Consider the following 27,805-nt stretch of genomic DNA (forward strand, 5'->3'; position numbering starts at 1 on the left):
GGAAAGTGAAAGTGACGTGATCGTCACTGTGAAGCACAGCACACTGTGTACACAACAAAATCTGTCCTGTGCCTTTAACCCCATCACCCTCAGTGAACAGTGAGCAGCCATGAAAGCATCTCTCACATCTAGCCTCCAGTCGCCTTCTGTTATTGTCCCTCCTGCTGTTCTTGGGTTCTAGCTCTCCCTCTGCCCTCTCTGGCGTCAGAGAGACTCAGAGCCCTTGGCAGGTCAGCGCAGGTGGTGCACTAGCTCGGCGCCATCCTCACTCCAGGCTGCTTTGGGGTGGTTGACACAGCGGCACGGCTCATGCTCAGCCAGACCTGAATCACGCTGGTCAGATACCACACTGATTGATCACGCTGGGATGGGCAGTACACCACTGGACCTACATTTACATTTACAGCATTTATCAGACGCCCTTATCCAGAGCGACTTACAACCTGACCTTACGACCTGACCTAACTGGAGTGAGGAAAAAGAACTACATTATCCCACAAAAGTCACAAATACTGGTCTCTTGCTGATGACTTTTTTTTTATATGGACAGTTCTTCATTAGATATTGCTGCATACATGGTAATGTTATCTGTAGTTGCCCTTTTGCCAATCACATTTAATCAACTGAGGTAGTTTTGCCAAGTTGAAACTGGCCTCATCCACAAAGATACCTGTAACTGTGTTCATCTTGACTGGCTTCAAGCGCCATGAAGGTCTACAGTAAGTTTTAGAGTATGCAAGGTAACACAAGACACAAATGGCGTATCTTACTGTTTCGAGCACTGTTCAACATAGATACCATGGGCCCTATTTTGACAGAGCAAGCACAATGTACTCTAACATCTAAGGCAGGACATTGTAAAGGACATGCCAACTGACTTTTTGTTGTTGTTGTTGTTGTTATGGGTATGTTTGTGCATTTGGTGTATCAAACAAAAAGGCAAGACTGAATATAGTGAAGATGCCAAAACCGACTGATATTTTACTTTTCTCCCTAATAAGATGATAAATGCAACAGAGTTTTAAAAATAATAATTAATTAGCAGAATACAAAGGAATTCACAATGGAATGTAAAAACTAATAAATGCAAACAATAAATGTAATATTTATACCTGAATTAAATCAGATGTTTGAGTGAAGTGATCCCTAGAGATTCCAGAGGTTTCAGTTGTACTTATGTTTACATTTAATAATGACAATGCAATGTTCATCTGACCGGACTCTGTTAAAATGTGCTGCAGGGAACTCTGGAATTGCTTAGTTCGGCTTTGGGATAAGCTGGGATTGGAGTCATGACAGTCAGTGTTGCAATGGAGGACATTGGTGTGGTTCCCAGAGGACAAGCAGGAGACCAACACTAATTCCCACATACATTAACAAATTGAGCCATAGCCACCATGCAGCAACCACTGAGGCATTTCAGTACGAGTCTCTGTGAGATGTTCATCTCCATGTCTCGTGCCTGGTGACTGACCCACCTGTTTTTGATGGTTTTTGCAGTAGTCATGTTCACCGGTGAGTTTCTGTGTGCAGCTCTTAGTTCCCCTCTGTGCCTGTCTGTAAGCCTTCGGACATTTACATGTACATGCACGCGGGCATGTGCCTCTCTTTGTATGCATTTACATTTACATTTACAGCATTTATCAGACGCCCTTATCCAGAGCGACTTACAATCAGCAGTTGCAGGGACAGTCCCCCCCTGGAGCAACTTAGGGTTAAGTGTCTTGCTCAGGGACACAATGGTAGTAAGTGGGATTCGAACCCGGGTCTTCTACATTTACATTTACATTTTGGTTCATAGGCGAGTGTGTTACCCACTAGGCTACTACCACCCAAGCATTTGTGCTTCTTTTCATATGACAGAGATGAAACACAGAGGAAGGCATGCACACAGAGTGTTAGTGGCCTCTGTGTGTCGACAGCCTGTATCCTTCACACCTGCAGCACAGTTGGTCCCTGGGTTCTCCTGTTATGCAACATGTCAAGCACAGCTGTAGGGCTGCAGCGAAGGGACTGCTCAGCTGCTGTGAGTGTAAGCATTAGATGCCATTACAGCTAATGTGTGGAGTCCAGGTGAGCGGAAGAACCTGATTAGGCCGCCAACATCTGTTACACAGCCAGGAGGTGATGTCACAGTTTCTGTAAAGTCTCTAGCATAAATTAGATGTGAACTCCTTCTCGTCCATCCAAGTACAGCCTCAACTGATTCTGTTAACTTTCTGTTTACATCTATGTATGGTATGTAATGTATATTAGCAGACTACTACATTTACATTTACAGCATTTATCATACGCCCTTATCCAGAGCGGCTTACAATCAGTATTTACTGGGACAGCCCCCACCCACCCACCCACCCCGGAGACATTTAGGGTTAAGTGTCTTGCTCAGGGACACAGTGGTAGTAAGTGGGGTTTGAACCCTGGTCTTCTGGTTCATAGGCAAGTGTGTTACCCACTAGGCTAATATCACCCTACCACCACAACTACGGACTACTGAGTCAAGCTATACAAGGTGGATTACAAGGTACAGCGCTGACAAATGGGCACTAGACTGTGATCGGGTGAATCCCAAAGAAGATTTCAGTGAGCCTGGCTATTTTGAGAGGCTGTAAAGTGCAGATCTGCCACTCGGATGGTGCCTTCAGTGAGTCCTCGACAGCAGGTTCCAATGAGTCCAGTCCAGGCCGACAGAGAAGACATCGAAACAGCTCAGCGGCAGGTTGGAAGAGATGATTGGATTGGCTCACCACCTCCCCTCTTTCAGTTAGGGTACCCTTTCACACAAGCCGACCTCTGTAACAGCACAGCAGACAACATGTCAACCAGCCAGCCTAGCAGACACCATGGGACAAGGTCTCTATATATCGCTCCTTTTACATTTTGTCATTGTAGCTGAAATTCAGCATACTTTATTCTAAAGTGATCTCAATTTTTTTAGCTTTTAAACCAAAAGTGAACAGTTTTGAATTGTGTATCTAAATGTATGCATTTTTTTTTGGAATTGAAAATAATTTACTGGAGATGAAAATTGTCTGGAACAGTTTAAGAATTTTTAAAGATGTTACTGTATACAGTTCTCTTTATATAAGGTGCCTGTGATAAGTGTTTTCAAAAAGTTTGAACAAGGTATTGGGACAAGGCCATGAACCTGGGTGAACCCCTGTCCTGCATCCAATGTCCCAGGATGGACTCAAGAAGCTGTGACCTAGATGTAACCGGGTGGGAAATTCCAATTTCTCCCTGTTTAAATAATGCATGCATTTGGCCCATGGGAGCCGGAAGATCACTGGATCACTGTGAAGTGAGAGCTCAATTTGTACCTTCTGGTTTTGACGAGTTGTTCCGGTGCGGTGCTGGCGCGCGAGCGGCAGAGGGACACGTGGCGAGACATAGCGAACGATCTTGTGTCCACGGAGCACGATATGTGAAACCCCATGTTAAATTTGCAGTTGTGTGGTGTCAATTTCTTGGCCCGCAACATAGATCTGAAATCAGTGGTAGTGGGTGTAAACCCGGTCGCTCCTGAAGACTGCTTGTTTTTTCTCTCCTTTCATGCTATAAATCACAAATGTGGAGGGGACCAGTGTTGGATGGAATTGGGGGTGTGCATAGATTTTCAGTTGGCATATAGGTTGCTTTGTAGAAAGTTTCGGGAGCTTTTCATTTTCTTTATTATGTTTTCATGTGATATGGGGCCTGTTGCTTGTGGGCACTTGTGAAATCACAAAGACAGCAACAGGTAGAGCATTTCTTTCCAGGGGTCCCACCTGCCTCTGCGGTCACATTAGTGTAGAATGGGCTGAGAGAAAAAAAATAGACTTTTCCATTGTATCAACTGTGAATTTTATGAATCTGGGAGACTGAGAGCGAGGGATAAAGTGAACAAGAAGAAAAAAGAAAATGCAATGAAAATGTGTAAGAAGGCTCTCAAGCATCTCAAAGTAGAATTTGTTTATATTCATGAAGCTTCAGACTAGAGTGTTTTATAGGCAAAGCAACTGGTTATACATTTTAATGTGCAAATATTTAAAAATGCTGAAAAAGAAAATATAGATCTTCAAAATAGCATATGACTCCAAATGTGGCTTTTCGTGTAAACCCGTGCAATCCAGAACGTTGGGGTTTTACCCCTGTGTGTCTATGTCGGTTTATTTATTGATTTGTAATAAATAATATAAATAAATAAAAGCAATGCTCCTTCCTTCCTTCTCTCACAGTTGTTCTGGGTCGGTTGGATTGTAGTTTTTTGCTCCTGCTCTTCACACTCTCAAAGGTCTGTCCTAAACAGACACCATATTGAGACCACTACCCTATCACAGCCGACTTATCTCAACAGGAAGCGGGTGGAGTCAAATCATGCGCTGATAAGTTGCCATCCTGCAACAATACAGCGAGAGACAGGTACACGTCCGCCAACACACACAGTCACACACAGTTCACGGAAGACTTAGTAATAGGTATACAAAGAACCTTTGCAATTCACTTATTAAATAGTTGCTGCACCAAGGGAACACAAAAAGAAACATATTCCAAAGCTCAATCAGAAAATGATTCCCACATTTGCAGGGAAAGCGGTCTTATATTCTGTCGTGGGATCCTACAACAATGATGTGCATACACACAGGCACACACAATGGATTTCCTTGTTTTTCTTTTATTATTGCATTTATCCAAGCCATAATATTCTTGGCAAAATAGCATGAAATTTCCCAGAAGCCATGGCTGTATTCCAGCTGTTGTTCCACTTGGTGGCTTTGGTAGAGGGCACCCAACCATTGTTGGCTGGACCACTGGGAATCATAAATAATCGCCTTGGTTATTATGCAAAGCAGATGCTTGCAAATACAGTGTTACAAATGAATATCCCAGTAGTCTGGTGTTAAAATGTGCTGCAGGGAATGCTGGGAATTGCTTAGCTCGGCTTTGGGATAAGCTGCGATTGAGGCATGACAGTCAGTGTTGCAATGGAGGACAAAAGGCTGGCTCCCGTTGGTGTGATACCAGCTGTGGTTCCCAGAGGACAAGCAGGATACCAAAGTAATTCACACATCCATGCATCGAGCATTAAGACGTTTCAGTATGACTTTCTGTGATATGTACATCTCCATGTCTTGCCTATGTGGCCTGTGAGTTTCTTAGTTCCCATCTGGGTCTGTCCATAAGCATTCACACATTTACATGTACATGCATGTGGACATGTGTCTCTCTTTGTATGCATTTGTGCCTCTTTTCCTGTGACAGATGAAACACAGAAAAAAAATGCTCACAGAGTGTTAGTGGCCTCTGTGTCGACATCCTACACACCTGCAGCACTGTTGGTCCCTGGCTCAGCTTTGTTACGCAACATGTCAAGCACAGCTGTAGGGCTGCAGTGAAGTGTTTCCTCCTTTGAATCTCCTGCTCCACCAATATTCCCTTGCAGCACTCAGCTGCTGCAAGTGTAAGAATTAGATAGCGGGACCTCGTGGGAAAAAGTTTACGGGACCTCTCCCTGCCCTCCATAGAGAAGAGGGGAAACTGGGACGACATACGGACACATAGCAGATATACAGAGACAGACAGGAAACAGGGTCTGGCCTCTCTATGACATCCTCTGGAGGTGGGCTCTGGAGAGTGAGAGCTGGAACCCTCAAGCAACCGCCCAGCACTGACACTCCCCTCACCGGCATCACCTTCTTGACGCTGGAGTTGGATACTGGCAGCTGGCAGGCATGCTTGTCATGACCTGTATGGGGCTGGCCTCCTTGCTGCAGGCGATGGTGGTTGGGTGGTGGTGTGTGGTGGCAGCAACGGTAAGCTCCCCCTGCGACCACTTGCAAGGAGCTGGGGTTGCTGCTGGATGATGGGCACACTCCTGCAATGGGAAAGTGTGGTGGCTGTGCGTAGGTAGTGACCACTGGCAGATGGGGCAGAGTTCCTTGCTGGTCAGTGCGACCAAGATGGGGGATGCAATCACAATGCTATGCTCCCCCGCCTCTTCACTGCGGATGTCAGCATCTTCACCAAAAGAGTGACTTTTTGGCCCACTGTCCATACAGATCTTCTTTGGATCATTCATGTTTCACAAGTCACTGGACAACATGTAATCTCAGCTTCCTCTATAGATTTCTGATTTGGTTCAGGTCTTGAGTCTGGCTACGACACTCCTGAACCTTCAAATATGTTTTACGGAGCCACTCCTAAGTTGCCCTGGCTGTGTTTTTTGGGTCATTGTCATGCTGGAAGGCTAAACCAAGACCCATCTTCAGTGTTCTTAGTAAGGGAATGAGGTTGTTTCGCCAAAATCTCAGAATATCCCCAGTCCCAAGAGAGACTGACCGTAATCTTGAGTTTCTTACATTTGCTAATAATTGCGGCAACAGTTGATGTTTCTCACCAAGCTGTTTGTCTATAGTCCTGTAGCCCAATCCACCCTTTTCTAGGTTTACAAGTTTGCCTATGGTGTTTGGACAGCTCTTTGGTCTTGGTCTTGGTCTTGGCCTTAGCGGAGAGGTTGAAGTCTGATTGACTTAGTATGTGGACAGTTGTCTTGTATACAGGTAACAAGTTTAAACAAGTGCAATAATACAGGTAATGAGTGGAGGAGTGGAGAGGGCTTCTTAAATATGAACTAGTCTGAGATCGGAAATTCCTGCTAGTTGGTAGGTGATCAAACACTTATTGCATGCAAAAATTATACAATGTGATTTTTTTATTCTGTCTGTCACAGTTGAAGTGAACAATTATCATCCCACAGATGAAACTTACTTATTTTCCCCACTGTGTACCTATTTAAACACACCTATTTCTGCATTCCGGAGACAGAAGATGCCTGCCACCATTCTTTCCAAATCGTACATGCTATTTTTTCCTCCTTTGAATCTCCTGCTCCACCAATATTCCCTCGACCTATAAATAAAAAGAACTGCTGCAGTACAATGTGGTTACAGCTTACATTGCTCTAACATATGTTGCATATATATTTCCCTCTATTGTACCACATTTTCTAAACCAAGTATGGGATCTGCATCTGAGTGTGAGAGTACATCAGTGCTTATAGTGGTGCATATAAAATATTCTATATATTCCATACATGCACCCAGGAGAGTGAAAGAATCTGCCTGAGCTGCCAACATCTGCTACACAGTTGGAGGCCAGGAGGTGACATTGTTAAAAGCCTCTAACATGAATCAGTAAGATGTAGTGAACACATTCTTGTCCATCCAAGTGCAGCCTAAATTCTTTTTGTTAACTGTATTGTATTGTATGTTTATTAGCTGTTAGTATTAGCTTCTAGTCTCAGCAGTTGCTGATTTAAGCCTAGCTATAAATGAATGAATGTCAGATGTGGCCTACAAGCAATAATACATGTTATAGATCTGGAGTGTCAAGTTTGGACAAGTTGCAAGAGCAAAGCAGGACAACTAGGTTGAAACATCTTTGGATGTTCCAACAGGACATGTGTCTTAAGAACAGGTCTATGACAGAAAGACAACAAGGAATATTTAATGAAATATTTACTATGTTGACTGTTGACAATATATGATTATACATTTATTTAAATATGTCAGTTTATATTTTCACATTTGTTCTGATATGCTCAACAAACTATTGAGATTTCAGTATTGATCCATCAAGCAATATGTTATGGATGCAAATATTATATTCTAAATGTATATATGTGTTATTTGTGTTTGAGAACTATATAAGTGTAACTCTGTTTTTTCCCAGGGTGACTCAATTAAGACAAACATTCAGCTGGATTTTGGCGATGGAACAGCAGTGTCCTACTCCAACCTCAGCTGGACAGAGGACGGAATTAAACATGTGTACAGGACAGCTGGAATATTCCGGGTCACCGTCCTGGCAGAGAATGAACTGGGCTCGGACTCCAGCTCTCTCCATATACATGTTACATGTATGCACTCCAGTTTTCTTCTTGTCTTAACAGAAATTGCACATAAATGTATAGTTTCCATTTATGACCAAGGTTGCAGACAACTGTAATTAAAGTAATTGAAAAATCTTTAAAATAGATTACAAATAGACTTTCATCACTTTGTTATGAAAGGTTGTGAGGCTGCTTCTGTTTTCACTGGCTTTGATGAAGATGGACTATAAAAATGTCCATTACACTCATTCAAATCTACTGCTCTACTTCTTTCATGACATTTCTGGAGATTAATGGAATAAGACTCAATTTTTTTTAAATACAGTGAAGCTCATCCAAGTACCTTTCACCTGTGGTGAGGCACATAAAATGAAAAAATGTGTGTACAAATCTGGATGACATGAATGCATGTAATAGTAAAATGCAAAAGAAATCTCTGCGTATACAGTATACACAGTATACAGTATTGTGTAAAGGTTTTCACAGTATACAGTAATGTGTAAAGGCAAGTCTCTGTTCAGTTCTGAGATGTTACTTACCTATATTTATAAAACAAATAATGAAATTATCAGAAATATTAGTTCTTCAAAACTAAAAACTGTAATGGATTTTGTAAACGTTTTATACAGTATTTACAAAAATTGGATCTTATACAAATCTTTTAAATCACAAATTACTGCAATAGTCAATTTAACATTCAGACCCAAAAAAGTTCTCCATTTTTGGAGGCAAAGTTGTTTTAATTGCACATTGTTTCAAAGTGATTGCATGCATGCTGGCCTTATTTTCTGTTACAATAAACATGAAGCAGAGCCCTTTATTTTCTTGTGCCCAAATTGCTTAATTTAATTTACAATTACTTTACTTAAAAAGCTCTCAATTTTTATAGTACATTCATCCTATACTAGCCCAATTTCACGTAATCACTCACTTAGACCTAAATGCAGATGTATACAATGCGTACATAAACTGTCAAACAAGAAAAAAGTAATAATGATGATGAATGCACTGAATATGTAGTTTGAATAAGTACATCTGTCATATGCATTTATGTATTTTTTTCTCTGTTCGTTCTGGTGTATGTTTGTAATACATTTACATTGCAGGTCCAGTGGAACATGTTCAACTCCTGGCCCCATTTGTGGTGATTAAGAATAAGGAAATCAACTTGACTGCAGTTGTGTGGCCCAGCCATTCCAGAACCATCACCTACTTTTGGTGGCTAGGAAACAGCAGTGAGGTACGTAGTGCTTATGGGTTTCATGTTCATATTCTTTTCTCAGTTTTGGCAATACAGTCTTAAAATTATTAGGCCAGCAACCTTAAAGTATCAGTTGCAGTTTGTTGTAACTAAGTCTTGCAATGTATAATTATATTTGATATGGATTTGTATATTTGTATCACATAAGTGCTACAATTTGAAATCCACCAGTTAGATAACCACCAGTTAGATAACCAACCAGTAAATTGCTCCATATTATAATAAAGTTATTATATTTTTCTATTTTAAATCAAGAATTTTGTCAGCTGGACTGGATTGATTCTATTTATTCTTTCCCACTACAGCCGGTCATTACACTGGATGGAAGCATTTCCTACACCTTCACCAATGAAGGAATGAACACTATAATTGTTCAAGTGTCTTCTGCCAGTTCCATTTTACAAGACACAAAGACCATTGCAGTACAAGGTGATTTCTTCACGTGTAACAATTTAGTTGGGGCAATTTTATTGTTCTATATCCCAAAAAGCATGCCGAATGGCTCAGGTGGATTTACAGCCACTACAGACGACACCCCTCAAACTTGAACTCTCTCTGGACACAAGAAACAACTCCCTAGAAAACTCACATAGAGAAAAAAATGGAAGTAACCTTGGGAAGGAGTAATTCAGAGAGGGACCCCCTCCCAGGGTAGAAAGACTGATGTGTTGTTGCGACAACACAAAAGAACACACAAAAGAAATGACTAACTGATGTTTTACTGTTAAGGATATCAGGATAGAAGCTATATACCAAAGTGCAGTGAAGACCAAAACAGCTTCATTTTTAGTTGCACTGGTGTTCTGAAACTTCTAAAAACTGGCAGAGATGGTCCATGACTTGCCAAGAAAGATGTGAAAGTAAAGTGATTATCATTGTGATACACACAGCACAGCACACGGTGACAATGAAATTTGTCCTCTGCTTTTAACCATCACCCTTAGTGAGCAGTGGGCAGCCATGACAGGCGCCCGTGGAGCAGTGTGTAGGGACGGTGCATTGAGCACCTTGTATCTGGGATTTACACTCTTTCACAGTCAGATTTAAACAGGATCAGCTTGGTCTCACTACAGTGTCATACTAATACAGACTTTATTTATTAATGTATTATTTAATTTTGTGCGCATTGCAAACAGATTGGGAATAGTTTTCAACAGTCTTAAGCAGCAAGGGCAAACACGTAACGACTGGCACCTTGCGCCGACTTCATTTAAATATCTGCTCAGTCCTCACAAGCTCATTAACACGAATTTCCATCTTCCTTCTAACATCCCACCTTTTTTATCAAGTGTAGTTTTATTGATTTTAAAGGCAATAATATGGATAAACATAAGACACTCACATGCAAAGATAAAACTAACCAACGGCACCCATCTCCCCTGAGCACCCCGAAATGAAACTATTGTACAGATGAATTAAGTGATGAGTAATGAATGGGGTCCAGATTTTTTCAAGTTCCTTCAGTCTGTGCTTTAGAAGGTATCAGTTTCTTTCAAGTTGAAGAGCATTTGTCAGTTCTGTAAGCCACATTTTTTTGCCATCATTAATCCATAGATATGAAATGGTGCTGTGATAAGCTTAAGAACAATTAACAGTGTTTCTGTTCTATACATACAGAGATTGTGTCTATTCCAAACTGCACAGCTGGACAAGATTTTGTGAGTTTTTTCAGAGTACCAAACAGTGTAACAGTGCTGCTTAATGTGGTTTACACTTGTCGGGGAAGATCTCAGGGAAGAAGCTATATAGTCTCATCTTTAATGACAGGTGCCAGGGGAGCAGTGTGTGGAGATGATACTTTGCTCAGTGGCACCTTGGCGATTTGGGATTCGGCAACCTTCTGATTACGGGGCCCGCTTCCTTACCCACTAGGCCACCACTGCCCCAATAGTGCAACCTGTGGAGTACTTAGTCTCTCATTTGACGATGTCTATAATAAACCAAATGTGTCCTGCAGTTGTTTGAAGGAAGCAGAAGAGCCATTCATAATCATATGGATAAAATGCATAATCATATGTTTACGTTGTAGTGTATTTATGACCCTAAAACTTAAGAAATCCAATTACATTTAGCAGGTAGCTTCCTGTTGAATTCCCAGCCAATGGGCCTCATCAGCTGATTATTCTAAAGCATATGTTAAGGTCCTGCGATTGGCTACCAAGTAGTACAAGTGAAAAGCCAGACCACTGTTCACTTTCCATTTGAAAAGATGATATTTCTTAATTCTGTGAGCCTTGTAGCCCCAGATGAAAGGCATTACGACTGAGTTAAAGAGTTTAAAGAAAGATTTTGACAAAAGCATGTGAAGTTTCTGAGGTAGAATTATTATTTTAATAGAATTCACCCTTTCCACCAGAGAAATCGGCAGTGTCCGCTATTACTGAATAGCGGGGGTGTAATTAGCTTCTTTGAGAGAGGTAAATTTCCTAGTTACTGTTCTGCCCAAATGGGAGAGTTTGTTAACTGAAATCCTGAAAAGGCAAATCTCGTAGTCACGGGTCATCTATTGTGTTTGGTATAATTTTCCATTTTATCCCAATTAACTCTAATACCAGAAAATGTTCCAAATGACAAACCATGTGGAATGCTAATTTCTGGTTTTGTGGTGTAAAGCAGGATATTGTCTGTGTACGTTTTGTTTGAGGTTTACTGGATCGCCTCTGCTAGGGGATAAATAACCAATGCAAATAACAAAAGGCTTTTTCTGCATCAAGTGAAACGAGTCTTGATTTTGCATAAGTTCAATTCATGACGTTAATGAGATCCCTGATTTTGCAAGAGGAATTACAACTGGGGACAAATTCTGTTTAGTCATGATGGATAATTTGTCTCACCACTAGGCTCAGCCTTGAAGATTTTTGCAATTAACTCAAAGATAAAATAGAGCGATACAATCTCACAGTATCTGGATTCTTAAACAAGGTGATTACAGCAAATTTTGAGCGATTTTGGCATCACTGATTTCAGGATTTGGCCACTAACTTAATGGTGTTTTTCTTAGTTAAGGTGGAGCTTAATTACATTGTTGTTGAAAATTTCCCATCTCTAACTTATCTACCCCAGCAGTTTACTTATAAAGTGTAGGACCAGTCACCCCCCAATAATCAGAGGTGTTTGCAAGGCATCCGGAATTAGATCAGAATTCTTCTTGAAAGAGCAGGGTTTGCCAAAATTTGGTCCATTTAAGTTTACAAAAGCTAAAGGCTTCGAATGGATTTCACCAGTCAATATGGTATATCTTCTACATTGAAAGGTTACACCTCTACGTATGAGGACCCCTCTAGATTTGGATCTTGTCATAGAATGATATGACTGTCCAACCCACCTGTTGGATTACCTGTGTCTGTTTCACTGCTCCATGGATTTCAACCCTGTTCGCCCGTAGAAACTGTGCTCCCAGCACACTGACTTGGACTTTACAAAAATTTCAAGTAACCTTTTTCACATTGTCATTATGGAGTGTTGTGTGTAGAAGGGGAAAAACGAGTAAGGCTGTAGCCAAAATGTAGAAAAAGTGATGCTGTGCACACTTTGCAGATACACTGTATAGGGATGGAGTTATTTGGTATTTGGATGATAATAAACAGAGGATTTTTTCAAATATTTTATAGGTAAAGATTACATTCACTCTACACCACTCCCCCTTCACCCTTGCAGCTCCAAGGACTGTCAACTTGCAGTTCAAGTTAGCCGTATTCGCATAGTATTTATTGCATTTATTGCTGGGGCAGTGGTAGCCTAATGGTGAAGGAAGCGGACCTGGTGGTTGCTGGTTCGAATCCCGAGCTGCCAAGGTGCCACTGAGCAAAGTACAGTCTCCACATACTGCTCCCCGGGTGGCTGGCCAATGCTCACCAAGGGTGATGGTTTAAATGCACAAGACACATTCTGTTGTGCACACTGCTTGCTGTGCATCACAATGACAACCATTTCACTTCATTAAAGGATTACAAGATACTGTTAGATAATATTTAGTAGAGTTAACAAATTCATATAAAGAGGCTTCTGGACAACCAGCCACATTGTTCCCAGACTTGCTCACCTGTCAGTACCACAACACATATCATAATGAATGCACATAATCTGCAATTCCCTAGTTTTAATCATATATAGATCTGAAAAGTCTTGAGTCTACTTGTAGTGTGCCCCCCAGCAAAAATGCACAGTGTGGAAGATATGGGGTGCCATATCTAAGTGCAGTATCATGCACTTATCCCCATGCAGAAAATACATTCTGTGCCACAACATGAGGGCTCTAAAAGGACTTGATTTCATTGCTCCTTGAATTCAAGAAAATACCTAAATTATTTCATTATACTCATCTCTTAAAAACAAAAAAATAGTTTAAACAGGCCAAGTACTAAATAAAACTTGAATGAGTGGGTGGCAGTACCTTTACTCTTGCCTGGCTTGTAATGATATTAATAATTTTACAGAATCGATTAAGATAGATCTTATGGCCGCAAAGGAATTAAAAGAAGTTTATTTTTCTCTATGTTTTTTTCCATAACAGATTTCTTCAAATCTCTGCTATTATCTTTCTCCCCCAATCTTGATGAGACAAACCCTGATATTCCAGAGTGGCGTCACGATGTTGGCAGAGTAATTAAGAAGGCTCTTCTCCAAGTAAGATTTCCTCAGCCTTTTTCTTGTTTTATGTCTACTCTTCTCTCTTACTCGCTTGCACTCACATCTCTCACTCACTCCTTTTCTCCACCCTTTTTACCTATCCCTTATGGTTCCCTTTGTGTAAGCTACCCATCACGTAAGAAACAAGTGCGTGATGTACCAGAATTTGAATATGTCTTTTTGTGCCACAGGTGCAAGTAATAATTATTTGATTTTCTGCTGATTTTGTAAGTTTGCCAACTAACAAAGAAATAATGAGATTTCAACGGTAGGTTTATTTGATCAGTGATCTAGAAAATCCAGGAAAAAGAAGAGGAGAACTTTTCCTGAAACTGACATAGATGTGTTTGTGGGTGAGGCGAGAATCTAAAAGAAAATGTTGTTTAGTGGTCACAGTAGCGTGATGACAAAAAGAAAGGCAGTGAGTTGCAACAGGTAACAAATGCTGTGAATGAAATGAGTACTGCAAACAGGACGGTGTCCAAAATTTTTATGTTGAGAGTGATCATATAAAAAAGAATTGCAGCATGTTGAAAGAACGTGTCTGCTACCGCTAAGGTGGTCGGGGCACATCATGTGCACACTGTTGTGGAGCATGTAAGCCGTGTGTGCACGATTAAAGCATTTTCATCTATGCCCTGGGGGCTTAAAAAAGGGGCGAGGATCCATAGAGAGGGTTGCCGCTGTAACCTGCATTTTATAAAAAACAATTCAATACATGAACAATGAATGGTTGTGTAAAGGGCCAAAAACTCAATGGTGTGATCTCCCATGCTTATCTGTATCCTGGAACGAAGAATGAAGTCCTGGAATGATCCACATGCTGACAAGAACTTTCTCTTGCACACGTTCACTTCCACGGCAGCATGTGGATCATTCCAGGACTTCATTCTTCGTTCCAGGATACAGATAAGCATGGGAGATCACACCATACATTTTTATGGGAAAAAAATCATACTACTCGCTTTTGAGTTTTTGGCCCTTTACACAACCATTCATTGTTCATGTATTGAATTGTTTTTTATATTTTATATTTTTTATATTGAATTGTTTTTATAGGCCACCGTCCTCTCCACTCATTTACAATTACATTTGCAGCATTTATCAGACACCCTTATCCAGAGGGACTTAAAGTCAGTAGTTACAGGGAGAGTCCCCCCTGGAGCAACTTAGGGCTAAGTGTCTTGCTCAGGGACACAATGGTAGTAAGTGGGGTTTGAACCTGGGTCTTCTGGTTCATAGGCGAGTGTGTTACCCACTAGGCTACTACCACCCATCACTCAAAATGGTCTCAGTAAAAACAAACAACCCGAAATAAATACTGTATTCGGTTTCATTTTACTTTAAAGAAAATAAAAGACGATTATTTCTTCTTTTCACTTTCTTTTCTAAAGTTTCTGTATCCAGCGTGCTAACATGCTGCCGATCTCGTTCACCTTCTCTCGTTCTCTCCCCATCAGTTCTTCCCTCAGCCGCGCCACAGTGCCCGCTGCTGGGCGGGCATCTCAACAATCATGACATTAGGCTTCAACTCCAACATCAAGTAGTTAGGATAAAATCAACCTTTTCTCCATGTCTACTTTAAGTGGGTTACAGTTGGAAATTACACAATGTTTTTACCTGATAAAATTCATGTCTTGAACCCGACCGTCGTGCAACCACTTTTGTCATAACCATGTGAGCGTCACATATAACCTGCACATTAATAGAATGCATAGGTTTTCTATTTATGTAAATACATCGATTTACATTTCAGCAGCTGTGGCATAATTAAAAGTGTAGATTAAGTTAAGCATTTAATTTTAATGCCACTCACGTTTTTGCTCACCCTCTTCACCCCAACCTGCAACAAGTGAAAGTGAAGTGATTGTGAAACACAGCACAGCACACGGTGAGACAACGAATTGTGTCCTCTGCTTTTAACCATCACCCTTGGTGAGTGGGCAGCCATGACAGGCTCCCGGGGAGCAGTGTGTGGGGACGATGCTTTGCTCAGTGGCACCTCAGTAGGAATTTCAGGGGTTCAAACCGGCAACCTTCTGATTACGGGTCCGCTTCCTTAACCGCTAGGCCAACCACTACCCAAACTTAGCACCACCATTCTCACTCTACACATTAAATCATTAAACACTAAACATTGCATACAACTGTTTATTTACCCCAAGAGACATCAGATTTTGAAAAGTGACTCAAATTGAACAAACTGATTAACAGATTTGGTTTGGGGGGCCAGACGAGGTGGCAGGCATATAGACATATACAGCATCTGTGATCCATATTTTGACCAACAAAAAATTAAACACATTGTATTTTAATGTTACAAGATTACAGCAATCTTTACATCTCAAACTAAAATACAATAAAAATCAAGTGCACTTACATTAAAGCCGCAGTGTAAGGTTGAAAGGAGGTGCTGGGTGCCGAACCCTGAGATACAGACAGAATATGTTTATATTCTGTTTAGCATAAATAATTCAGAACAAGATTTAATTCGGGACTACTGAGAATTTGCCACACCATACAGACTTTTCTATGAACTGATTAAAAACGGTGCATTACGATAGAGGGTTTAGTCCTCAGTAGTGTATTTGAGTTGCCATTTGAGTAACAGCCCATTAATTTTGTGTTCTCTCTAAGGTGGTTGATATTCCAGAAGAGAAACTCTTGGTTGCAGTGTTCCCAGGCATACCAACAGCAGCAGAGCTGTTCCTACTGCCCAGCAAAAACCAATCTGAAGGGCAAAAAAAGACTGAGGAGGAACTAAACCAGGTCATGTTTCACTGACTTTTCAAAAGCTTTATTTCATTTGCTGTAAAAACATAAAAAACATATGGTGTGGTATCTTGCCATCACCAAATAAACTCAAAAACAATACACTTCCAGCCTAAAGCACCTTCTGACATTTCACTCTAAATCTGTTCATAAATCTGTCTTGTTTGTCTTGTCTTGTGTGTCTTGTTTGAAAGACCCCATATATGTGCAGTGAACCAGTCCACTACACAAAGGCACAGCCATTTTGAAGCTAAGTTTTAGTTAAAATTCATTGCAATTTTGTGTAAAAGGGCATATGTAATGTATAATTTAAATCTTCTGCTTTTGCATTATGAAGGGTCTGTGTGAAACAATATCTTGTACTACCCATTTTACACATTTTGCATATATTATGTAAATACTATAACATTTTAAAACTGTTTTAAATAGAGACACTGCTAAACTTCTTTTTTATATTCAACTTAGATTTAAACAAAAATAATCTTACTGTATTGCAATGTCTACCATTTTCCCGCCAGCCCTTACCAGCAATGTATTACAGTAATGTCTGGAAATACACAACATTTTAAATGACTGGAATGAGAAGTTGTGATAATCAGAGTGCGATTTTAGTATAACTATAATTGGGCCACTGTTTAAATTGGTCCCATTCAAAATCTGAAATTCCACCATAGACAAAACTTAATAATAAAATAATATTATTTTAAAGAACCAATAATAACCAACTGTTATTAATTGAATATGTAGAATTAAGAGTTTAAAGTATTTATCAGACTGATTATATAATTTGGAGGCTGGCTGTAGGAGCTCTTGTGTGGAAAATGCAGCTGCTGTCATGCCATGTTGGGTAAAGGAGGCATAAGCGCATGACCACTGAGTATTTTTTTATTTTGTTTTTTTTTAATGAATGCATGAGCTGGAAACCCAAAACCCAAAAGGAAAACAAGTAAATCACAGCCATTCACAATGGGTAATCAGAACATGTATACATCATAAGTTGGTGCCAACTGGTGAGCCAGCTGCAGGTGTGATGTAGATGATGAAGATTTCTTTCTCTGTTTGTTTTGATTTGCGCAAGACCGAAACAAGTACATTCAAAATGAAAGAATTACTGTTGTAAATAAAATCTATTTGTTTTAACAGATTTCATATATCCTAGTTAATGCTTTGAATCAGAACCTGGTGGAGTTCGAGTTGAAACCTGGCTGTCGAGTCATGGTCTACATAATGCAGTTAACCTTGGGTAAGGATTGCCATACAGTCATGATTTATCATGATTTATGGTGCATGGTGAATATATGTGAAAGCATATGCTTACAGAGACTGTGAACACTTCATTTTACTGTTATGTATGATTCAAATCAGAATGTGGATGTGACAGTAATAAATTGACGCCAGTTATGATCTGTATAAAGTGGCATAGCATCGTGTTTTTTGTTAAGGGGGGCAATGTCTGGCAACATGATAAATCTGGCAGTGTAAGGAAAACACTATCTAGATGCAGATGTGGGTTCCAGAGTTAGGTACATTTTGGGTCAGTTTCCCATTCATAAATTAAGCCTGGAAGACTGCCAACATTGGGGTCTTTAATTAGTTTGTTTGTTTCTCTCATTTTCAGCTCCTCTGGTTGATTCCATCCCGAGGCATAGCAGTTCTGCAATGCTAATGCTTTTATCTGTGGTATTTCTTGGTTTAGCTGTGTTTCTTGTTTACAAGTTCAAAAGGTGAGTATCTTTGAATTTTATATGTTTACAGTTATCCTTCAATCAGGGCAGAAATTAACTTTTTCTTATATACCTGAAAAACTTAATGTCATGTCAGATGTGATGTGAGAACAATAGAATAAATAAAACAAACCAAATAAATGTTTGTTACTTCTAACGTCTAAATAAAATTGACATGATTTACACTGAACATTACTAGTTAAAAATTACTTTTACTGCAATCATAAAAACATTGAATTGTGCTACAGTATATCTTTTTAAAACAATTAAATTGTTACAATTGTTAGGGTGTAAGTGTATTCATTTGTTATCATATTGTCTTTTTACATTAACACAAGAAGGGTATACTCTGAAATGTCACACTTGGCAAAATAGTTAAAAAATAGTTAAAGCTAAATTTAAGACCATGGCTGAAATGAGGTTTCCAAAAGACATGGGGAAATAGACTTGCTGATTTAAATTGAAGCATAAGTGTATTTTTTGCTTCTAATGTTTAGAAAAATCACACTGATTTGGTGCATACTGTATAGTGTGTATACTGTATTGACAATAAACCTCTCTTGAATCTTGAAGACAAGTGGTCAAGCATCCAGTTAGAATTATGCTAGTTTAGGTGTACAGAAAATGCACAGTTCAAAAAAATTTAATTGAAAGACCTAAATAACCATAATTGGCCATGTCCTTCATTTTTTCTGACTCTGATGGTATTGTGCTTTTTTGCAGTAAAAGGACCTGGTAATATCCGGTATTTTCTCTTTCCTAGAAAAATTCCATGGATTAATATTTATGCTGAGGTAAATCATGAGAAAGAGCAGGAGATGACTGGCACAGTTGGCCCCAATGACTCGGCTGCCAAAATAACTCTGAGTGAGTTCTCCTCCCCAAAAGAACTCATGGAGAAGGAGATGGATGCCTGGGTCAAACGTGAGATAAACAACTTTAACTTGTCTTGATTTGAAATAATCTTAATAATATTACATCTAAAATCGAAACATATTATGGAGGCAGCTGACGACCAACTAGACTAGACCCGTATGTGTTGCTCACGCCACCAGTGCTAAACTGATATGGAAATAGTTAATGTTGCATGTTGGTTGGTGTGTTACATGTTGGGATGTGAACAGTTGTGGCCAAAAATGACACAAATACTTCTTTTCACAAAGTTTACTGCTTAAATTTTTATTATGGCAAATTGCATATACTCTAGAATGTTATGAAGAGTGATCAGATGAATTGCAAAGTCCCTCTTAGCCATGAAAATTAGCTTATTCCAAAAACAATTACAATTCACTGCATTTCAGCCCTGCCACAAAAGGACCTGCTGAGATCATTTCAGTGATCCTTTCATTAACACAAGTGAGTGTTGAGGACCACAAGGCTGGAGATCATTCTCTCATGCTGATTGAGTTAGAATAGCAGACTGGATATTTAAAAGGAGGGCGATGCTTGAAATCATTGTAATTTCTCTGTTAACCATGGTTATCTGCAAGGAAACACGAGCATCAATCATTGTGTTACATAAAAAGAGCTTCACAGGCTCGGATATTGCTGCTAATAAGATTGCACCCAAATCAACCATTTATTGGATCATCAATAACTTCAAGGAGAGAGGTTGTAAAGAAGGCTTCAGGAAGAAAGTCCACCAAGCGCCAGGACCGTCTCCTAAATGACATTCAGCTGCGGGATCGGGGTACCACCAGTATTAGTGGTGGGGCAGTGACTGGCATTGCGGGTTATGAAACAGACTCGTAATCGGAAAGTTGCTGGTTCAAATCTTAAACCGCCAAGGTGCCACGGAGCTCCCCACAAAGTGCTCCCCGGGTGCCTTTGATGGCACCTTTCATGGCTGGCCTGCTCCCTCAGGGGATGGGTTAAATGCAGAGACCACATTTCACTGGGTGCTTTACATGTGACAACTAATCACTTTCACTTCAGTGCAGAGCTTGCTCAGGAATGGCATCTACCTGCAGAGTGAGGTGAAGATTTTTTGAGGATGTCCAAGAAAAACATAAAGGACAGACTGAAGAACTGGCAGAAGAACTTAACACCTTCTACTGCAGGTTTGAGAGGGACAGATTCACATCCCTCACCCACCCCACCCCAGAGACAATGACCCCCATCACACCTCTCTACCCTCCACCCTCTTCCCTCACCCTCCCCTGCCCAGAGTCAACGACCACAATCACAACTCTCTCCCCCCTACAACTCAGAATACATGTTGAAGATGTGGGTCGGCTGTTCCAGAAACAGAAGACCAGGAAAGCCGTGGGTCCAGACAGCGTGTCACATGCTACCTGCCAGTGGATCACCAGCTTCCTGACAGACAGGAAGCAGCAAGTGAGGCTGGGGGAGATCACTTCTGGAACACGGGCCCTCAGTACTGGTGCCCCTCAAGGATGTGTCCTCTGCCCACTGCTCTTCTCCCTGTATACCAACGACTGCACCTCCAGGAACTCAACTGTAAAGCTCCTGAAGTTTGCAGATGACACCACCATCATTGGGCTCATTCAGGATGGTGATGAGTCTGCATACCGACAGGAAGTTGAGCGGCTGGTACTCTGGCACGGTCAACACAACCTGGAGCTGAACACGCTCAAGACTGTGGAGATGACAGTGGACTTCAGGAGACATCCCTCAACATTGCTCCCCCTCACCATATCAGACAGACACCATATCTATTGTGGAGACCTTCAAGTTCCTGTGCACCACCATTTCCCAGGACCTGAAGTGGGAGACCAGAGGATGTACTTCTGGGGAAGTACTGGGGAAGTACAGTCTTCCACAAGAGCTGCTGATCCAGTTCTACACTGTGGTTATAGAATCTGTCCTGTGCTCCTCCATCACCACCTGGTATGGAGCAGCCACTAAACAGGACAGGATCAGACTGCAGAGGATTGTACAGAGACCAGAAAGGATCACCGGTGCCCCCCTGTACCTCTCCAGATCCAGGAAAAGGGCAAGGAAAATCATCTTAGACCCCTCACAGGCTCTTTGACTTGCTGCCCTCTGGCAGACGTTATAGAAGCCTGAAGACCAGGACCACCCGACACAGGAACAGTTTCTTCCCCCTCGCCATCTCCCTCCTAAACAGCTGGAACTGTCTCCCTGCAAAAAGCACCTAACATTGCACTGCACTTTACGTACACTCTGTATATAGGATTTAGATTTTTGCCTATTTATTGTATTGCACATTGTTTTCATCTCTATACACTTATAGACCTATGTATATTCTTACATATATACATACAATAACACTTACAAGCATCCTTGCATATTGTGTTGTTTTTGTTGTTGTTTTTTTCTACGCTCTACTTGACAGACACCATCTACCGGAATCAAATTCCTTGTATGTGCTTGCCAATAAATACGTTTCTGATTCTGATATTCTGTAAAAAGTACAGGAATTGGACTGCTGCGGACTGAGATAAAGTCATTTTCTCTGATGAAGCCCTTTTCCGATGGTTTGGGGCATCTGGAAAAATGATTGTCTGGAGAAGAAAAGGTGACTCCACCATCAGTCCTGTCTTGTGCGAACAGTAAAGCATCCTGAGACCATTCATGTGTGGGGCTGCTTCTCATCCAAGGGAGTGGGCTCAATTTTGAACACAGCCATGACAAAAAGAATGGTACCAAAACGTCCTTCGACAGCAACTTCTCCCACCCATCCAAGATCATTTTGGTGAAAAACAATGTCTTTTCCAGCATGATGGAGCACTGTACCATAAAGCCAAAGTGAGAAATCGGTAACTAAGGGTACAAACCATTGAAACAAACCACAGATACAACTGACAAAAAGATCTAAAAACACTGAAGCTGCAAACTTTGTGAAAACTAGTATTTGTGTCATTCTCAAAACTTTTGGCCATGACTGTAGGTTAGTTGAGGGGCGGGCAGTTAGGCACAGTTATCTTGATGCACAGTGCCAAAAAAAATAAGAATGGTCATGTTATTTTTAGTAAGCCAACGTCAATGTTGTACTGCTGACTGTGCCTCCTGACTTGTGAAAATACATTTGATTAATGTAAATGTACCTAATGAGCCAAGCTCAGTCTGCTACTTCTGCTAATCAGAAAGTCAGCTTTAATATGGTCAAATATGTTGAACATGAAATATATTTGACAGATCATGATATATTTGCCAGATCAAACCCAAAACAACACAACAAGACTAAACTTTGTAAAATCAGCATCAACAGAAGTTCCTTTGTTCCAGTATTAGATATACATGTGGTATAGATATAGGGTGGTAGTAGCCTAGTGGATAACACACTCGCCTATGAACCAGAAGACCCAGGTTCAAATCCCGCTTACTACCATTGTGTCCCTGAGCAAGACACTTAACCCTAAATTGCTCCAGGGGAGGACTGTCCCTGTAACTGCTGATTGTAAGTCGCTCTGGATAAGGGCGTCTGATAAATGCCATCAATGTAAATGTAAATGTAAAATGTGCTTATGACAGAGTACACATCTTTCTATAATTCACAGTGATGTAATTCACAGTTACATCACTTTCATGATGTTAACTTTAACCTCTCTGGCATATGGCAGACTGAATTAAATGGCACTGTGCAATTAATGCTAATGTGTCGCTGATGCTTTTGCATTTGAGGCTATTCAAAGCTACCTAATCCATTTGGATGGTAATTAAATGATGTTGAAAAGCATTACGTTTTGTGGTGACTATATCCTTACCATTATTTCTTCTGTATAGGGGCCATGACACACCCATGTGAAAACAAACGGGAGATTCCCAACTGTACAAGTGTGTGAAAGCTCTAAGGGGCACTTAAGGAGGCATCACTGCTAGGATAATCCTCATCATTTTCTTTTGTTTCCTGACCAATGTTAATAGTTTTAAGGTACAAATTTATACCATTTTGAAAGAATTTGTTGTTTAAGGAGACATTAAGCTATGAAAGTCACTTTCAGACATGGGAGATGGAATTAAACAAAACTTTTTACTGTTTCTTCAGCGGCAAGGTCTGAGTAGAGGCACGTGCCTTAAGGGGCAGTTAACATTCTTTACAGTATAAAGTTATTTTGTTTGCGACTTGCATGTGAGAAGGAAAAATTCCCTGAGACATCTCTTAAAGACTATTAAAGAGGAGCTCTCATACTTCTGTAAATGTACAGGCACATTTCTTAATGACGGTCCTTATTAATGTATTAATTAATTCATGTTCAGGACTACATAAAACACATGAAAACACATGCAAGTGATTGTTTGGAGGTATTTGTTTTAGATTCTTATATGTGAACCGTACAGAGAACCATTGATAAATTGTGCATTCAAATGAATACAGTACGCAAACATGAACTAAGGAGGCTAAAGCCTTTGTTAGAAACATAAATTTGCATTTGTTTTTTTTATTCCCTGTTCAGCCTTCTTCCCTTGACTAGTTATTATGGTTTACCTGGATGAATCAAGTTATTTTATTTAGCAGGTATGACCTGTTCTCATAGTGTCACATTAGTTCTGTAACTGTGAGTGTTCTAAGCAGAGAAATGCAGATATCCCAGATAATGGCTGAGAGTTAAGCATGTCTGTGGTCTGAAATATCAAACATTTTAAGGAACTGGTTCAGGCCTATTAAAATCCCCCTCATGTTTAAAGTAAAAACTGTATATAACTACTGACTTAATTTAGGAGAGTTTAGGTTTTGCTTATTTATTGTTATTATTTAAAAAATTCAAATTTTTATTATTTTATTGTTAATAAATATTGTTATTATTATTACTATTATTGTTGTACACTTTGGTGAGAACTTGGTTTATATAGCAACATGCAGCTTGTGTCAAATATATTAATTGAAAGCCTTACAAAAATGGCTTTTCCATGTCTGAATTCTGTACCGCTTACACAATGTATTCATTATCACCCAACCTACAGTATAACATACATCTACATAATATTTATATGAAGCTTTCTCACGGTATTTGTTTTCAGCTGTAACTGTACAATGGTCTACTGGAAGGATCAGTCTTAAACTATAGTCAATTCTTTTTACGTAAAACAAATACAATATGACTTCATTCTGTTATGTATATACCAGAAACAGTAGGCCTGATAACCTTTTATATTGAACTATGTTCAATTGAACTAATGATTTTAAAACATTATTTTTTTTTCTCATTTTTTTATACAAAGTATGTAACTTCTGCATGATATTTCTAAGGACACGGATCAATGTGATGTAGATAATCAAGTCTGTAAATATTTATTTTTAAGCATTAAATGAATTTTTTATATAACTGTTTATGTTTGACACATAAAAGTGTGTATGTGTATCTGTGCTGTCATCATTGTCACGACAGCGAGCTGACGGGGTAAGGAAGGGACATTATGGGACACAAGGATTTATTGGTAAATAATAAAGGAAAACGCCGTGATGGCTGAAAACAGTGAAACAAAGACGGGGAACAACATAAACTATCCCGCAGGCATGTGGCAGTTGCCAGAACACAAAAGGTTGCTAGGTACAAAATCACACACAAGTTCAATAGCGAGCTCACGAAAATGTCGGAGCTCCAGAGGGGCGGAAATCACTGGCTTTTTAAAAGCAGTCCTGATTGGCTACAACTGGCAACATCAGCTGTCCCGCATGGCGGCCCCGGTCCCTCAGGCTGGCTCCCCGGCGTGGTCCCGCTTGGCGGCCCCAGTTCCTCAGGCTGTCTCACCAGTGTGGTCCCGCATGGCGGCCCCGGTGCCTGTCTCCGCACGTCCCATTTGTCGCCTCTTGCATTGTTCCCTGCACGGCACAAGGAAAGTGGTCCCGGAGCCTCCAGCAACCACATACGGCACTCTTGTCTGATGCCTTCTGGGCACATGCAACCCCTCTTGCTGCACGTCCCTACTGGCAGAGCAGCCAGCTTCTCTCCCTGCACCGGGCAGGGAGGCGGTCCGGGACCCTCTGGCGACCATTCATGGCACCCCTGGATAATGCCTTCTGGGCACATGCAGCCCCTCTCGCTGCACGTCCCTGGTGCCAGTGTGGGGGCTTTGCCAGACCATCCGGCTAGCCCCTTCTGCGTCCGTTGGGACAAGCAGGCCCTCTTCCTGCCTGTCCCAGCTGGGTCCTCATGCCTTCCCGGGGGCTCTATGGCACTCCGGCCTTCTGGAGGCAGACGCAGGACCATGCCTGTCCCATCCTCTGTACCGGCTACCGGAGGACCGAGCTTCGTCGCTTAGCCACCCACCTTCCCATCAGGAGGAGGCCCCAACCCGAACTGCACCCCGCCAAAAAAGTATTTGGGGGAGCACCCCCCCCAGCTGGACTTGGGGCTCGTCCACTTTGAACTTCCTCCATGGGGTTCGGCTCCGCTGCTGGGTCACCAAATGGTGGACACAAAGAGGGGAAGTGGGGGCGACAAAGGACATGCCCACACACACAGACAGAGACAGAAAGAAGAGAGGGTCGTCTGGTTCCCTCTCTGGGTTCTCCGGGACCTCCTCAGGGGGCACATCCAGGATTACGTGAGGCGTGACTTTCTCACCGCCCGCCAGTGGTGGGTCTTCTTGCACCGGATCCTGACTGGTGCTGGGTGTGGTGGTGGGGCAGAGTTCGATCCCTGGCTTAGGCTCTGGTCAATCAAACTCTGCCCTCAGTCTCTCCAGGTAGTCCCAAAAACAAATTCTGTCCATCTCTCCCTGCTGCCAAAGGGCTGCGCCCCAGCCCCATGCTGACCCAGTCAGATGCGTGAGGATGGTGGTGATCTTCTCTGCATTTGAACAGGAAGGAAGGGCAGCAAAGTACGTCACAGGATGTTATAAATGACTGGCATGTAGATGCTGCTCCACTAAAGGGTCCTGGGACCAGAGGGATGTCCCACACGGGGCTGGGTGCGTCGGTGGAGATGGTGGGCATGTGGCGTGGAGGGTAGTGGACGTCCACTACAGCAGGCAGGGGTGCTGGGGTTGCACTGCCGTTCGACTGGGGTACGTCCGGGCAGAGGAAAGGCAGGTTCGCGACCGGAGCTGGATGGGCGTCATGGCTCGCCGGGAAGAAAGCGCTCCACCAGAACACGCGGATCGTCGTCCCGACCCCACGGTGTTCTGGTGTTGTTGATTGTTGTTAAGTGCTTTTAAAATAAAGGAGGAGTATGGAGCCGACAACCCTCTGCCAAACAGATGTTGGTGTCAGCTCGACCCCTCAATTTCTAAATGTAATTAAAATTGATAAGTGACACTGGCACGACAAATCTGAATTGCATCCAGAGACCAGTCTGTTCAATCAGTGTGCCAACCCCCAAGGTCCTATATGTATGTATAATGAGAGTCAGTAATGAAAAAAATTTAAAGTTATGATGAACTGTAGGTAGCAACAAGGGGAAGAAACAATACATTCCCTGCACCCCAAGGCTTTACATGTGTGTTGGTATAATGGAGACATTTAGGGGGTTGGGGAGGAAGGGATCTTGGCGCACAAGCACTCTGGTCCCAGGCTGAGCCCCATAGGCACTTCCCCAAAATCCAGTATATTCCTCTTTATTTGTTTCCTAGTGAAATCTCAAGGTCAACTTTTCTAACTTTGTGTGTGGCAAAATCAGGACATTACAATTGTCCTCAATTCAAACTGCCAGCTCAAGCAAGTGGATGGTCAGAGGACTAGAAAGTGTTACAGCTCTTACATTTTACATTACGGCTCTTTGTCGCGTGAGCTTGCTTGATGCTTCTGGATCCAAGTGAGATTACAGCCGCACTGAGAAGACGTTTTGCACAATGTTTAATCAAACTTTTGAACATTTCGATCGAAGCTGCCTGGATGCATTGGAATATACACTGGAAATAGTCATGGATGCTGCTTAGTACCTCTAAGGGGCAAAGAGAGACTGTGTACAGACCGTGCATGGACCCCTTGGGGTCCCCCAGGTCCACCCCGATCCCAAACCCTGCCCAGAGACAGCAGACACAGCTGCAGGCTCAGCCACACCTATGCTGGGCATGCAAACAAGCAGGAAACCTAAAAAGGAACTGTCCCGCCCAAATCAGGAGCACGGGAAACGGTGGTGGACTGCAGTGAATGGGACACTTCGGGCCCCAATTAGATGTCCTGTACACCCCCAACAGGGGGCGGCAGACAGTTCAGCAACAGGAGGAGTGGTAGTGGGTAGAGCCTCCATATCAGACTTGCCATATTCCAGTTTGCATAGAGGGCATTCCCTGCACAGACCCAGTGAACGCTGGGTCGACAGTCACAGTGGTGCGGCTAGGGGTGGTGCCCAGGCGGACACTGCTGGAGGGCAAGACTGTGCAGCTCTGTAAAGTGACTGGTGAGCTAGCACCAATGAAGGGGAAGGGGTTGCTGGAGTTGACTTTGAGGGGGCGCACCATGAAACACCCAGTATGGGTGGATTCTACATTTAGGGAGAAGGCTGTTTTTTTTTTTTTTTTTTTTTTTGACATTATGGATTCCACCCCAAATGGGCGGGCGGCACTCAGATATCTAGAAATCTGATTTATAGTCTTATAATCAAAATACAAATCTGACTCACCAGAGCCGAGACCAGACGGCAGACAGACTGACTAAACCAAGCGTCTGCCATTTGCGTA

At 41.7% G+C, this 27,805-nt stretch overlaps 1 protein-coding gene across 1 annotated transcript in view; it reads left to right on the plus strand.

Annotated features, from left to right (window-relative positions):
- The window catches only part of sorcs3a (sortilin related VPS10 domain containing receptor 3a), a 157,764-nt gene extending 133,257 nt beyond the window's left edge, over positions 1–24,507 (plus strand). Inside the window, exons 19-27 of the mRNA XM_028972927.1 lie at positions 7,711–7,897; positions 8,977–9,110; positions 9,437–9,560; positions 13,645–13,757; positions 16,398–16,529; positions 17,676–17,775; positions 18,151–18,256; positions 19,020–19,180; positions 22,967–24,507. Of these exons, the coding sequence (XP_028828760.1) occupies positions 7,711–7,897; positions 8,977–9,110; positions 9,437–9,560; positions 13,645–13,757; positions 16,398–16,529; positions 17,676–17,775; positions 18,151–18,256; positions 19,020–19,180; positions 22,967–23,025 (1,116 nt within the window). The 3' untranslated portion in view covers positions 23,026–24,507. The remainder of the gene's footprint in view (positions 1–7,710; positions 7,898–8,976; positions 9,111–9,436; positions 9,561–13,644; positions 13,758–16,397; positions 16,530–17,675; positions 17,776–18,150; positions 18,257–19,019; positions 19,181–22,966) is intronic.
- Positions 24,508–27,805: the final 3,298 nt, after the last annotated feature.

This window comes from Denticeps clupeoides, chromosome 3 (assembly GCF_900700375.1).
Source record: "Denticeps clupeoides chromosome 3, fDenClu1.1, whole genome shotgun sequence".
Taxonomy (NCBI): domain Eukaryota; kingdom Metazoa; phylum Chordata; class Actinopteri; order Clupeiformes; family Denticipitidae; genus Denticeps; species Denticeps clupeoides.